The following is a 14,072-nucleotide window of genomic DNA, read 5'->3' as shown; positions in this document are numbered from 1 at the left end:
AGGAAAAAAACGGCAATAAAATATTCAGAAACTTGATAAATAGGTGAAAGAAGCGGTTTTTCACAATGGTGGACCGTACAGAAAAGTCTGTCTTAGAAACTATGTCAAGCTTCTACGGAATAGCGGAACAAAGCTTTCCCAACAAAACAGACTTGGTATAGACCCACCTTTTACTGATTCGGGATCACTTTGTGATTAATTTTCTGCAAATTTTTTAGACATTTTTATGACGAGTCATGACGCAAGGATGAACGGTATTGAAAATGGTTTAGATCAGTTGATTTTTTCGACCACTTCCCATGTAAAGGTATTTTTTCTTGTTTTAAACATTAAGATATTTTCAAAATGTACAAAATTTAATACGATGTCATAGTCTAAAAGGCAAATATTTTCGCCCTTCTGTTATCTCTGCTTATCACTGTACATATTCACAAAGCGAAACCAAATAACTCTCATAAAACCAATCGCGTAAATAAAAATCGCATAGGTCCCGCCGCACAAATTCTGATTTAACTACACCTGGTCTTCAAATGCGGCCTTTTATTAAGGGAAACTACCTCGTAATCCTCTAAATTTGTAAAGTTCTAAACAAACAAATTCACATGTTTAAAAACTGTTACTTACGAAAGAGCCCTTTTTCTCGGTCGGTGAAGTTTACGGATTTGACTTCCGTATATTTGAACTAAACCTGAAGAGAAAGTGTTAAAAAGCTTTAGATGTTTACTATTAAAGCCGCCATTTCAAGAGGTGGATAGATAGATTGGTCATTTTTTATTAAGTGTACGACGCGTTTTTCAATTGGTGTCAAATATTTGATTAATGTAAAACGTCTCATCTAATAAATGTAACAGCAAGAAAGCTCTGTCTGCTCTCTATCAGCCTTTAAATGAAATGCGTTATTTTTGTCATTTTCAAACCAGTGGAAAGATCCGAATCTCCTGTATTTATTGGGCCTCGCTTTTTAATGGGGAAAAATACTCTCTCTGTTGACTTGTAGACTGATACGCCATCCCTTCTCCGTCGAGGGTAACAACTCGTCTATGATTTGATGATTTTAAACAGGGACACTGATGGTCCTCATCGCTCTAGTCATCTGAATTCGAGAACTCTTCTAAAACAGAAAAAAATTACACGAAATTCTTTTGGAACTGCGAAAGTAAAGTTGCGTGATATAGCTGAAATTCTAAAGATATTAAACGGCAGCCCAGTCGCCAGTTTGCATCAACAATTGTCCACGACAAAGATACGTTCAAAGTGGATACCGGGTTGGCACATACGTTCGTTACTACGATCCAAACACAACTCGGCAGTAGAAAGCAGCATCAGTAAAACAACCTGTGACTTGTGAACTGACACATGACATTTTGAAAGACTTTGTTTGAAAGTTCATCTAAAAAGGTTTTTTATATTTTATTCATTAGTATTAAAAAATTAAAGTAATAGAATTTAAATGCAATTGGCATGCAAGCCACAGAAGTATGATGCATGCGAGATGATATTTATGGAAGATCAATTTACAATAAGTCCTAAAACAAATTTCAATTTTACAATAACCACTCATCTATCCGTGAATTAAGGTAAATTACCGGATTCGAATTGCTATCTGGAATCAATTTATTAAAGAGATAGTTAGCTCAATGAAAGACGATTATTAATGCTTTCTTTAGAACAGCTTCCTGCAATGCGGCTTCAAGAAGTTTAGAAAAAGTTAAAGTGAATCCACCATTTGCGTTCCGTAATGGATTACTGGGACTGTTCATGATTAAAAATCTAAACATCTACAGATACTTCAAGAAAACTGTCTGCGGATCAAACTATGATAAAAATCGGAGGCCTTAATTTATACAGAGAGTCTTGCTCAAACCACAATCATACCGTGTAACTTGGGCATAAATAAATACGATTATCTTGTTGGGATGACGACTGTTGGTTGTTGTTCCATAATTCAGTGTTCAAGAATGAGAAAGCGTTGTTCTTCTGTAGCGAGCTCTATTTTTAATACGCTTGAATAATCAACTGTCAGGCGATTCTTTTTTCTCTTGGTAACAGTTCACTGATTAGTTGGGTGTATTCACTAAACCAACACCAGAATGCTGTTAAAGAAATATGCGACGGCTCCTTGCCTCGCCTCCTGAATTCAGATTTAGAGTTACTATCCAATAAAATGCTTTGAAGAGGGATTCCTACTATTCTGTACCAAACTGCGCCTAATAAAAAAATAATAACCAGGTTTTCCTTCAAAAAGAAAATTCGATGACGTAAACTTGTTTTTGTGTTGCTTTGTGAAGTTCATTTGTTCGTTACTTTATTAAGAACGTATCTGATAACACAGGAGAAAAGTTTATTGTTATAATAGTTTATTTATTTTTTAGTAAATTCCATATCCAAATGTAAACATGATTTTCCCTTAAAAATAAATTTAAAAAAAAAATTATCAATATCCTGCAGTTAAAAATATTAGATGTTAAGTCCTACCGTATCATGCTCTACAGTGGAATTGATGCTTATACGACCCCGAGCGATATTTAAAAGACTCTTATATTTGGACAAATTAAGTTTTTTGTCCTCGTTACAAATAGTTTCCTTAAACACAAGCAAATATTGCATAATTATTTATTTATTTTTTTTATTTTAACTTTTCCAAAATACGAACCTCCTCTACTGGACATTTGTTAGGTGCTCCGTAAACGCTTAGCATTTCTTTATATTCCGCGGTGGCTTCTAGAACCTTAGAGCATAAATCAGTCATGTCATCTTTAACCAAAACACCATCTTTTTTAACTTTGTACCGAGCTAAGGCGCTATTGAAAGCCTTGTACGCTACACATCCCTTCGGAATTAATTCGCACTTTTTATTCAATTTTATGTTAAAATTTTCTCCAATTTTTATTACAGCATCGTCACCAGCACAGTTCTCAGCTTTCAATAGTTTCACTTTGTAACCGTTCTTAAAAAATGAAGAATTAAAAGAATGCAATGTTGTTCGCATGGCTTTAAAGTTTTGCAAGCAATGATAAACTTACGCAGGCTAAAATGGTTTTTAATAAGGTCAAAGCTAAGAGAGCAAATATGAAAGCTTTTAACATCATTTTTCTTTATTTCGATTTTCGATTATTAGAAAAAAAATTTTGTCTTTTTCCGTCAAATCGTATAAAGTGTTGATAAGTTAAATTGTTAACTAAATTTCAGTTTCAACGAATATTCAATCAAATTTAACGAACAGCAAATGGTGTGATTGCATGAAAGCGGTTAATTTTATGTAGTAACTTTATAACACGACATAGCATAGTTTTTATACAATAATTAACAATATCCTCAATCCAACGAAGCTTAATTGTCGTGTTGTCAATTATTATTACGATAAGAAAATACACTAAAATTGTTGAAAGTGCAGGAAAGACAATTTCCGTTAAAAATAAATATGTCGTTCGGGCTTCGAACCCTTTGCTGTGCGAGCAGATCAATGCTTAGCATCAAATGAAAAATCGAAGTGATCTTAGCCTCACTAACCGCCCACTTATAGATAAAAACAAGCCCTTTTTTTCGCTGTGAGTATCAAAAGGTTTTATTCCACCTTATAGGTTTTATGCACAATATGCGTAAGGAGAGCATATGCCATAAGCTCAACGTAATTCAGGGGCACAAGACTTAAGAAATAGATAAACAGCACAGTCCAGAACAGAGCGGTTCTTTTATCTTACATTTGCGTTTTCTAATTTCCATTATGCTGCGCTAGTGGTCTTCCACTAGTCCCTAATACTATTATTATTTTCAGTGCTTGCATCTATTTCTGAGTTTTCATAGGTTGGAACCACTAATAGAGCTCTCTGGTTGCATGGGAAGCAAAAAAACTTGTAACAACGTTGGTCAGCTGATTGAAACAGGAGGATGCAAAAAAGAGTAAAACAAGTTCGTGGGCAATACTCGTGACATAAAAGCACTTTCACTAGATTGGAATAATTTGAATTGCCTCAGAGCAAACGTGCTGGATGCTACATGAATGTAACGATCTCCCAATAGTTTTGACCAGGGACGGTTACATTAGGCTAGATATGGCACTGATATGAGTAACGGGACAATTTGCTTGAGGATAAAACTTGTTAATACTTCCGAGCCTTTGTATTTCTAGAAACTTAAAACCGCAAAATGTCTTAGGGTTCCTTAAGGAAATCGAAAGATCTTTTGAAAATCATTATCAAAGCGAATTTTAAAAAGCCTTAAGAGGTCCTCAAATTTATATAATAAATGTACTTTTCTTTTTATGAACTAAAAAGTGGCAAATATACTTTGTTCCAGCATTGCATTTCTACGACTTGTAATATTTTATTCAAAACATTTTTTCTAAACTAATTTTCAGATATTCTCGTAATCCTAAATATATTACTCTAAACGAATTTGCGAGGTGTAGGACCTCTTTAAGTTCTTTTGCGCCTTGGAAATATGGATTTGTTGTTTGATTTGCGACTTCATCTAAAACAAGATATTCGCGATTAAAGGAACAATTTTTCGCATATACAGATCTACAATAGTTTCATATATTTCAAATATAATTCTTTTTGAGTATGTTTTGTGTAGAAAAACATTGAAACATAGCACAAAAGTAAAGTAAGACTAGAATTTCTACGCAAAGATATCCAAACTACTCAACAATAGATGCCGACAATCTTCGATGCTTTTAGGCAAAATAGCTTTTGCTTTTACTCCAACACATTGCATTTGATTAGATTTTTCCTGTCAGGCATTGGATAAGCTTTACGTATACCAAGACACGGTGAATGATGAATAGAGAAAGAGGGGGCAGGGACTGACTTATGTTTATGGTACTGAAAATGGTGCAAATAAAAAAACATAATTCAAGAGAAATATTTTTAGATTTAGCAGCGGAATTATCTTTACCAGCTCAGCATAATGAGCATTTGGACTGGGTTTGTTTATGCTGTCATCAAGTACTTTAGTTTGTGGGCGCATTGTGTACTTAGGCGGACACTTTCGTTTACAAACAGATTTATCTTCATAATCTCCGGGTCCCGGATAAATGAAACATGTTAGCTTGCGTGGCTTCTCTCTACCTAACATAGTGAAAGCTGGCGCGGCCTTTTTATTGCCCTCCTTCGCTGTGCCCACCACAGGCGGCAGATTGTAAACGTTAGGAGCTGTTTTTATGATAAAAAAAAGATTGAAGATTTTTTGTGTTTTAGATATTTTGAATGGGGATTGGGCTACCGGGTGTCATGAAAGGTTTCAGTTGCTGCGGCTTCTTGCCGAATGAATATCGCGGTATGGTTTTTGTAGTCACAGCAAAACCTCTGTCCACTACATAGTTCCCAACGCCAGGATTAGGAAATGGCTTCAACTCGACTCGACGACTTTTCATAGCAATACCTACTTTTTTGTAGAAGCCGCGATTAGACATTCCGGACACGTCAAATTTTGCCGGCCCGTCATCAAAACCAGTACGTCGCGAACCTGTCTTGCGACCAAATGAGTAAGCCGGGGCTGTTCTCTTCGTGGAATCAAACACTTTTGCACCAACGATGGGTGGCAAAGGCTTGTACGACGGCCTACCGAATTCACATATTGCTCGTCCCCTTCGTACGGTAGGTTTCCATATACACTGGCGCACGTAAGCGCCTACGGCAATCATTCTGTTTTTATCTTGGCATGCATTTTCTGGAAGAAGATCAGATGATGGCTGCTTCTTACGCACCTTTTGTGAAATAAGGACACGAGCAAATTACCAAGAAATTCCCTAAAACACAATTTGTATTATACTAACCATGCCGCGCAAAGTTTTCCAATTCTTCTTTACTTATGTTAAAAAATGCAAAAAGAAATTTTGAATATGATTTTATTATATTTTGTCAAAATATATTTTCTCCTCTTTGAAAAGAGATAATAGACAACTCTACGAATGTACACTTTCAGACTACAAATTTGAATTACCGGGGAGTAGTAAAATGAACAAAGTTTACACTGTGTGAAGTCAATACTTATCGCGACAGATTCTAAAACCGTATTTGTCCGAAGGAAATAATCTGGTGCCTTGTGGCAATTCACTTCTTACGTAACGAGCTTTTAGACTTTGAAAGACCCTATTAATTTCTCGTTAGAGTAGGACATAATGAAGACGTGACCCGGTCAATGCGGTTGTTGCTAGGTTCTACGAGCTCATAACATCATGCGCAAAGCGACGAAACCTTACGATGAATACAAGCGTAGCGTTTTGATCTGGCCTGAAAATATGAATATTAGCGTATATTTCCTCTCCCAATCCCTCTAATGTAACACTTCTCCCCGGTCACGCTGCAACTCAGGACGCTCTAGGAGTCCATCTCCAGAATATATTTAAAACAACTTTGGCCTTCTTTTTCTCCCTCTTTCAACATAAGGCCTTATTACGAGAGGATGTCTTATGAATAGATGCATTTACCGCAGTGATATATTGTATTTAAAGGTGAATTCTGTCCTACTATGTCGTATTTACTTGCTTTTATTTCTATTTAGAAAATTTGTTTACTGAGAGGCTGTTAAATAACTCTTAACAACGAAGACTAATACAGCGATACGGCAGGTCACTCGAAATCTCAAATACTCAGACATCCCTCACTCTCGTCGTAAACGTCCTTTTACTTTTCCATGTTCTATATATTACCCTTGATTTTTACTTGCTGACTTTTACACACGGTCTCCACTTTCTGTAGATCAAAATTTTCTGTCCATACAGTAAGCCCAATAACCTGTGGGATACACCAAGTAAAATAAAAGTGCCAACCCTTAATCTTTCCTGTGCTGTCAGTCGTTCAGAGATAGTGATAACGGAAAGGTTGTTACCCCCTATCCGCGTATTCGACTTAATGTATAACTACCGGGCTTATATCATTTAGCTCCTTGGCTGCCGTAATAAAACTGATCTATATATCGCACCTTTATAGTTGCGATGAGTTGTTGCTGATTTTTGCGAGCATTATTTATTCATTATGATTATCTTATCACATTATAATTTTTAAGAGAAAATGAATCTTGCGACTTGAGAAAAGTTTCAGAAGGACCCGAAGGGTTCGTTAGTTAAGAACACTCTTGTGAAGGTCGCGAGATAAACGTGTGGCAGAGTTAATAATGAAATTTGTTTTAGAGGACGGCTTGCGTAGATTTTGAATACGTTCAGAGGCTTAAAATATATTAGAAGAATTGATTAAATCAGTAACCATTTCGTGATCGGAAGGATGATTGCCTCTGTTGAGTGTCACACTCCCAGAATTTGAAAATTTTATATTGGGAGGGGAGATGGTGAATTCAGGATTTACCATTTTCATAATTGGGCCTCAGACAGCAGTCTCAGTATTTGGTCGTTTGACTGTTGACTGAAAAGTCGGGGGAGGCAACTTGAGGAAACTTTCTAGAGAGAATGAAAAGTTATTATTTGGGTGAGCATAAAAATTTCGAGAGAAGGTGTATATTTGAGGCTTCAAACGATCTACTACATCTTTTTTGGATTTTGCAGTTTTTTTATAGGAAGGACAAGTTTTCGAATTAGATGAAAGTCTATCTTTATAATTAATGCATTTTTTAGTTTGCGATTTGACAATTCGAGGTGCATTCATGGCTTGCGCCACAGGAGGAGACTAATTTATGGAAGCGCATGAGTTCCAAAACTTTGCAGAAGGCAGGTAAGGGTCCGAATTTAAGTAGGCTTTTGGGTCAGTTGAGCAAATTTCAAGTTCAGTGAAATCCGAGAGGATGAAAGCAATTCCACAAATTTCACAGAATTCGGATGGAACATAAACGTTATAAACATTGTTAGGTGAAGCATTGGTGACAAAAGAATTTGCCGCAGGTGCGTCGGAGGTGATAAAATTAATTTTTTTTTTTGAGGCGAAAAAAATCTCTAAGTTAGGGTAATCACAATACAAATTTCGGCAGAGTTCGATTATGAGCAAAGAATTGTTTCTCGATTGGACAAACAAACAATACTCACTTCTCTTTTGGGCATAAGCTCTGGCCCTAGAGATTTTAATGTCCCCACTCACGTGACAGATAGTGCGGCCTTTTGGCCAAACCTTATTTCGCCGATTGAGTTTTGTAGACTTAGAGATGATAAACAGTCAAATTATGAAATGGAATGCAGTCGGAGTGTGCAGTGATGTATTTTGAGTGAAATAAACTCCGCAGTGAGAGTTAACGTTGTTCCTTTTACCCAAATTGCGCTGTTTCACTTTCCCAGATATTTCTGGTGTTGTTTTCTTTTTTTGGATATAATGCGCTTTTTCTCCCAATTACGTTGCAAAAAAACTTACATGTTTTGTTTTGCCTATCAACATCCTTACACCGGTCTATCACCAAGCGTTCAAAAGACTGCTCTTTTGACATTTCGCTGTCTATGCACAAGAAAGAAGATACTCCAAATTACGTCTTTAGCGATCTAATAGCTGAAAAACCCAAGTACTGGAGAGTACCGGTTGGAATCTTTTATACACAGACGGTTCAAAATCTTCTGATCTGGCACCTGCTTGTGCCGTGGTAGATGCTTCAGGACAGGTTCTTTTCAATATTTCACGAAAGTACTTCAACTTACACAACCGAAACCAAAGCTATTCTTCACGCTGCGAACCCCATAAAAAAAACTCAAAACCGTCATTGTTATCGACAGCTTATCTGTATTAGAAGCTATTCGGAATCCTTCGACTTCGAGATGGAGCACCGTCAACAAATTAAGGTATGTAATCACAACACCCGGCGGAAAAATTAAAATGTTATGAATACCTAGTCATATCGGTTTATTGGGAAATGAGCAGGCTGATCGAGCGGCAAAGTATACTGCTTCTGCTCCTCTAATTATGGATGATGTCATGGAAAAGTTGGATCTTCAAAGATACATTGGAAGAACACTTAAAGAGAAAATCGCAGAAGGAAATTTACAATACCATCATCAACACTACTCTTCCATTAACCCTTAATTAACTCCTCCACCTTTATACCCAACAAATGTTGAGAAAACCAAGATCCAAACATTTTCGAAAATTCGCCTTGGTCATACAATTGCAACCCACCAATGGATCTTGAAGAAGTCTCCTTCCCAATCTGCAGTTGTGGACAAACTCTCACTATAAAGCACATTCTCTGCGACTGCCTTGACTTTTCCTTGGCTAGAAGTATTGCATTTGGAACAATTAACCCTTTGGACATTCTAAAATCAGCTCAGGAACAGAATATCAATTCAATATATTACTTTATTAAAACTACTAGACTCAATATTTAATGTACATTTATATAAACTAAAGCCGATAGATAGCCTGTGTTGCTAGTGCTCAAGATCTTTTTTTTTTAATCTAAGAATTTATTGCATTAGTCTAAAATTATAATAATAACAATAATACAATGTTCTTACTTGTTTTAGTAATAAAGAGTACAAAAATAAATGAATGTATAGGAAAGAAATGAAGGGTTCCGATTTAAAGAGAAAAGCAAACTTAGTAAGACTTAGTAGGATATTGGTATATAGAAAAGAGTGTATATTCTAAAAAAGGCGAAGAAACTAATACCCGTAAATGAAGAGAAAGGAGAAAAATTGAGGCGAATACATCCAATGTGTCAGAATTCTAGATAAAGGAATCTAAAAGATACGACAGATAAACGGGCCGACTAATTAACGTAATTGTTTGGCGAAGACTTAAAAATGCTTTGATAACTAATTGACTAGAATTAACTTGCCAGCGAGCAGCTCGAACGGAGAAGTCCGGATACTGATTAGGAATCATAAGCTTCGCTTTTAAATTCGTTGGGACTACCGCTGCGAATGCGTGCAATATTGTGGGTGGGATCATCCGAATGGGACCAATACAGGTTTCTGAAATTTCGGAAGTAAACAAATAACGGCAACCGACATAAGGGACAATGATTACATGTGAGGTGGGAACGCGAAATGTTTGTAATGCTCAAATAGCACGCATTTCAGTTCCACGCATTCGCTGTATTCTTGCCGTTACGTTTATTGTCATTGCCACTTATTTCGGATGATCTAGGAAAATATAGCATGCGAAGACTTCAGTTCATTCAGAAACTATAAGGAATGGCCAGGCTTCTCGACTATTTCAACATATTAAAAAATCTACCGTTGATGGGTTAAACATGTTGCCACACTAAGAATAGATAAAAGTTGTTGGTAGCAACAGACAAAACTTGCAAAGGCTTTTCGATACTTATCAAGAAATGCTTTCAGTGAAAATTAGTTTATTTCCTCAAGAGTAAGCAGGAAATTTTATAATACTGCTTTGACATTCTTTTACAAAATAGCTTAACTGAAGAAGTTACGAGTAATGTACAGCAATTCACCCATACTGACATTTGGAATTATCTCTACTACTAGGCTTAACACTATTTCGTATAACTATTAATATTAATATTTTATTTTCATTGTTCTTTATCTTTATATTAAATGTTTGGTGTGAGCAAACTTTCCATCTCTGCAGCTTTAATTAGACCAACCATGCCGTCGGTTAATTCAGTACAAACTTCGGCAATTTGATCAGCTGGCAAAAGAAAGCCATATCCGCCATTGTCGCGTAATTCTATGGTGGCTGCAAATGGTACATTTTTCACTCCGTAAATCCAGTCTTTGGCGTCACCAGATACATAGCCCGAATCTGAAAAATATACGCAAATGTTAAATTTTTAAGAACTCTAATGTTTGATAAAGTAATATACGATTTAATAGTCCCGAAGCTCCACATTTAAAAGTAGTATTATATTTTATTACAGCCGCATCAGCAAAACCTTGAGCTATGCGCATCATTTGATCGTAGTTTGGCGGAAATATTTCAATGGTATGACCATAAGGTAAAAGAACAAAATTGCCATAGGCATGTATGGCCAAATATAAACGTATGTAGCTGTCTTCGAATTGATTTATGAAGTTCTGTAAGGCCAATATTTCAGGTTCGCTGTCGGGTGCGGATCCATGATACCAATGATCGCAAGGATCATCTAATGGGAAACCACTTTTCTTCCATTCGTAATTGAAATTACGATTCAAATCGGTGCCGTAACAAGGTCCAGTCTCGTTTGAGAAACCAGTCGGCTTACGATTTTTGCGCCACCAGCGATTAATTTCATGGGAGTAAGCAAAACCATCAGGATTCATAACCGGTACTAAAAACCAATCATAACGCAATAATAAATCTTCCAAATTTTTATCGTTGGAATGTAACAAATTATTAAGAAAGCATGTGCTAGCAGCTGATGAAATCCATTCGATGGCGTGAATATTGCTTTCTATAAAAATGGCCTGATTACCAGGTCGGCTGGATACTTTGATGGCTTTAATTGGACGATTTTCGTAACTGTAACCAATCGTGTAGACAGTTACCAAAGGGGAAAATTTTGCTTCCATGTCACTTAACCATTCGTAGATTTCATCTAAATTATGGTATTCAGTCCATTCTAAGCCAACAACAGTACCGTTAACGAGGATGAGAGCAACTAAACTTTTAAATAAGAATAACCGAACAATGAACATTTTGCTTTAAATTACAGAGCAAATTAAAGTATAGAGCTGACCCGTTCGTACTACAATAACGTAATACAAAAAAAATCACTGCAGTACCTTTTTATAGATTTGTGATAAAGAAATTAATTCTTCTTTCTAGTAATTTGTCTTTTTATTCTTAGTATTCATTATTTCAGAAATTGATAAGAAAATGTTGATTAGTCTGAGACAATTATGAAAGAGTCTAATGAATAGCAGCTGTCATATTTGATATTGGTCATATATAATGAAGCCCTCATATATGTACAATCATTAATTCGCATAAACGCCATAAATTAATATTGTGACTTTGCAATTAAATATTAGATCGAACATAAAGAGTACCGTGATAACGTTTACCAAAAAGTACATTACTAACTACTTCACTCTCTCCTGTTCTCTGCTCTGTTAGATTCTTTTGTCGACGGTGTCACAACATTGCTTCAGTTTTCATTTTCACTTCGTAGCTTTCAAAATCTGCTTGCCAACAGTGGTGACAACTATATGCCATCGTACGAAATTATTAAGTACTTTGTTAAGTCTAACGAATGGTAAGAAAATTGGGCTGGAGGTTGCACTGAATGCACAGTCTTGTCGGAACCTGGGCAATAGAGCGAATAAATTATTAGAAATTTTTGAATGAACCCAGGCATCGTTTAATGAAGAAATCCTAAAAGCTTTTCTTTTTCTGCTTTTACAGTTAGTAAGCGATCCATAAACGGAGTTTTAAGATTTTTAAGACGGCGTACAAAAATCTTAAGCAAATTTCCTTCGAAATTTTTATTGAGCAAGATTTAACGTGCAGTTACCTTTCCATTACAAAGTACAAATCGCAAGTTATTATAACAAAAATTACATAGTTCAGGTTTCCCTTCCCGCCGAGATTCTCGAGACGCTTCGTTCCACAAGGCAGTCATTTAGGACCTATTCTTTTCATTCTATATAATAATGATCTTCCTTCAGCCAGCTAACGTTCGCTGCTGACGTCAAACCTTTCTTTTTTACTTCGGAGCTTCAGTTGTGTTTCCTCCAAACTCATTTAAATAATTTGATAATTTGATATTTATTTAATTTCGTGATATTAAATCAAAACAAGACGATGCCATTTTTAAAACGAAACTAGTTGATATTCTTAGGTTGAAGAATGTGGATTCATTTCTTGACTTATGTCTTCTATTTAATCATAAACTGCGATTCAATCTACTTGTCTCTATTGAACATTCTGTGAATAAATCTATACCGGAGCTGGTCGTTATTAAACGCTGGTCGAGGGAGTTCATCAACCCATTCGTGACGAAAAAGCGGCTTAGTACGACCTAAACTAGAATGCATTGCATCTTTAAAGAAGCATATTCTGCTTTTTGCGGTAGGAAACTTAAGTCTACTCATATCTTCGCAGTCACTCGAGTAACGTAGGATGGTTTTAGACATTCACTTCATGGGAAAGTTGATAGTGCTCTTTTCAGCGTGACAAGTCATATTCTTTGGATATAACTTAGCCAATGCACGTTCAATAATGAGCTTTTCAACTCTCCTAGGGTTGTCCGTAAAAACCTAAATAATGTTTATAACCTAATTTCAATGTCGAATCCAGTTCCATTAAAACTGCTCTTTTTAATACCCGTGTATTGCCGACGTCATACTCAACCTAAAATTTAACATCTGATTATTGAGCTGCGCTTCGCCAACGTACAAAGCAAATAATGTTTGCGATGTGGACTCTAAATTGATGCATGTGGCTTGTTGAGTGTATGGTTGAGCGACGCGAGTATATAATTTTCTTTTTGCTTATCCTCTAATATGTGCATACGAATTTCATAGTTTTAAGATCTCTTTTGCTTTAATTGCGAGTAGATTAATCTTTGCAATAAGAGTTGTGTAGTTTCGCTGAACTTAAACGGCATATGTAAATAAATAAACAAATCAATAAATACAATAATTTACATTCCTTTTGTTCTCTATTGTATCCATCATTAAATACTAGAGCGGTGTGACTATATGGACTTTATTATGGTTTCGACCAATGTATAGAAACACGATTTCAAACGTTTTTTGTTTTCTCTTTTTCCAGGATTTTCTTGACAAGGTTCACTTTGCGTAAACTTGATAATTCAGCTTTCTTTAACGGCCACGATGAATATATACGTATATGTGTATATTTTATTATTAAAAAAAAAAATAACACGCTTATGGGAGGTTGCTTAACACGTGCTTTAAAGAAATTCGTTTAACATAACCAGTATTAGCGCTATTTTCGTTTTTGGCAGTCGTGATGCCTGATTGTTACATGAGAAAATGTTTGTGTGATAAACTACAGAAAATAACAACAAATGCATGCAGTATGTCAACAGAAGTTAATCGAAAATAAAGGCCAATCGAAAATAAATACTGAAAACACAAACCTCAACACTTCAATAGAGCACCGGCACAGGTTCATTGTTCGAAGGCTGTAGCAAACATTTTTGTTTCTATTAATTTGATATTTTTCCATAAAAAATAAAGTCGTTTGATTTGAGTTATTTTTATTTTTGTTTTATTAAAAGATTTTATT

The 14,072-nt window shown here is 35.7% G+C and overlaps 3 protein-coding genes across 3 annotated transcripts; all 3 read right to left on the bottom strand.

Annotated features, from left to right (window-relative positions):
• Nucleotides 1–2,361: 2,361 nt before the first annotated feature.
• LOC119632997 lies at nucleotides 2,362–3,089 on the bottom strand. The gene is made up of 4 exons (XM_038026183.1): nucleotides 3,024–3,089; nucleotides 2,654–2,947; nucleotides 2,476–2,583; nucleotides 2,362–2,406 (listed from the first exon to the last, which is right to left on the bottom strand). The coding sequence occupies exons 1-4, from the start codon at nucleotides 3,087–3,089 to the stop codon at nucleotides 2,362–2,364; spliced, it is 513 nt and encodes a 170-aa protein (XP_037882111.1).
• Nucleotides 3,090–4,697: 1,608 nt separating this feature from the next.
• Nucleotides 4,698–5,644, bottom strand: LOC119632995 (outer dense fiber protein 3-B-like). The gene is made up of 3 exons (XM_038026173.1): nucleotides 5,224–5,644; nucleotides 4,897–5,153; nucleotides 4,698–4,823 (listed from the first exon to the last, which is right to left on the bottom strand). The coding sequence occupies exons 1-3, from the start codon at nucleotides 5,642–5,644 to the stop codon at nucleotides 4,698–4,700; spliced, it is 804 nt and encodes a 267-aa protein (XP_037882101.1).
• Nucleotides 5,645–10,097: 4,453 nt separating this feature from the next.
• Nucleotides 10,098–11,632, bottom strand: LOC119633544 (zinc carboxypeptidase). The gene is made up of 2 exons (XM_038027149.1): nucleotides 10,702–11,632; nucleotides 10,098–10,640 (listed from the first exon to the last, which is right to left on the bottom strand). Exons 1-2 carry the CDS (start codon nucleotides 11,510–11,512, stop codon nucleotides 10,429–10,431), a joined length of 1,023 nt encoding a protein of 340 aa, XP_037883077.1. The 5' UTR covers nucleotides 11,513–11,632; the 3' UTR covers nucleotides 10,098–10,428.
• Nucleotides 11,633–14,072: the final 2,440 nt, after the last annotated feature.

The sequence above is a fragment of the Glossina fuscipes genome, unplaced genomic scaffold (genome assembly GCF_014805625.2).
Source record: "Glossina fuscipes isolate IAEA_lab_2018 unplaced genomic scaffold, Yale_Gfus_2 2, whole genome shotgun sequence".
Taxonomy (NCBI): Eukaryota; Metazoa; Arthropoda; class Insecta; order Diptera; family Glossinidae; genus Glossina; species Glossina fuscipes.
The sequence above is the reverse complement of the archived record's forward strand: the minus strand, read 5'-3'. Positions and strand labels throughout refer to the sequence as shown.

What these genes read in the sequence shown, in the direction of transcription:
- LOC119632997 (XM_038026183.1), bottom strand. Translation starts at nt 3,089, where the DNA reads ATGATGTTAAAAGCTTTCATATTTGCTCTCTTAGCTTTGACCTTATTA. An exon ending in TAAAAACCATTTTAGCCTGC is followed by an intron (nt 2,948 to 3,023) that starts GTAAGTTTATCA and finishes TCATTTTTTAAG; the next exon opens with AACGGTTACAAAGTGAAACT. An exon ending in CCACTGTAGAGCATGATACG is followed by an intron (nt 2,407 to 2,475) that starts GTAGGACTTAAC and finishes TTTATTTTTAAG; the next exon opens with GGAAAATCATGTTTACATTT.
- LOC119632995 (XM_038026173.1), bottom strand. Translation starts at nt 5,644, where the DNA reads ATGATTGCCGTAGGCGCTTACGTGCGCCAGTGTATATGGAAACCTACC. An exon ending in GAAACCTTTCATGACACCCG is followed by an intron (nt 5,154 to 5,223) that starts GTAGCCCAATCC and finishes TCATAAAAACAG; the next exon opens with CTCCTAACGTTTACAATCTG. An exon ending in ATGCTCATTATGCTGAGCTG is followed by an intron (nt 4,824 to 4,896) that starts GTAAAGATAATT and finishes CACCATTTTCAG; the next exon opens with TACCATAAACATAAGTCAGT.
- LOC119633544 (XM_038027149.1), bottom strand. Translation starts at nt 11,512, where the DNA reads ATGTTCATTGTTCGGTTATTCTTATTTAAAAGTTTAGTTGCTCTCATC. An exon ending in AGCTTCGGGACTATTAAATC is followed by an intron (nt 10,641 to 10,701) that starts GTATATTACTTT and finishes TATATTTTTCAG; the next exon opens with ATTCGGGCTATGTATCTGGT.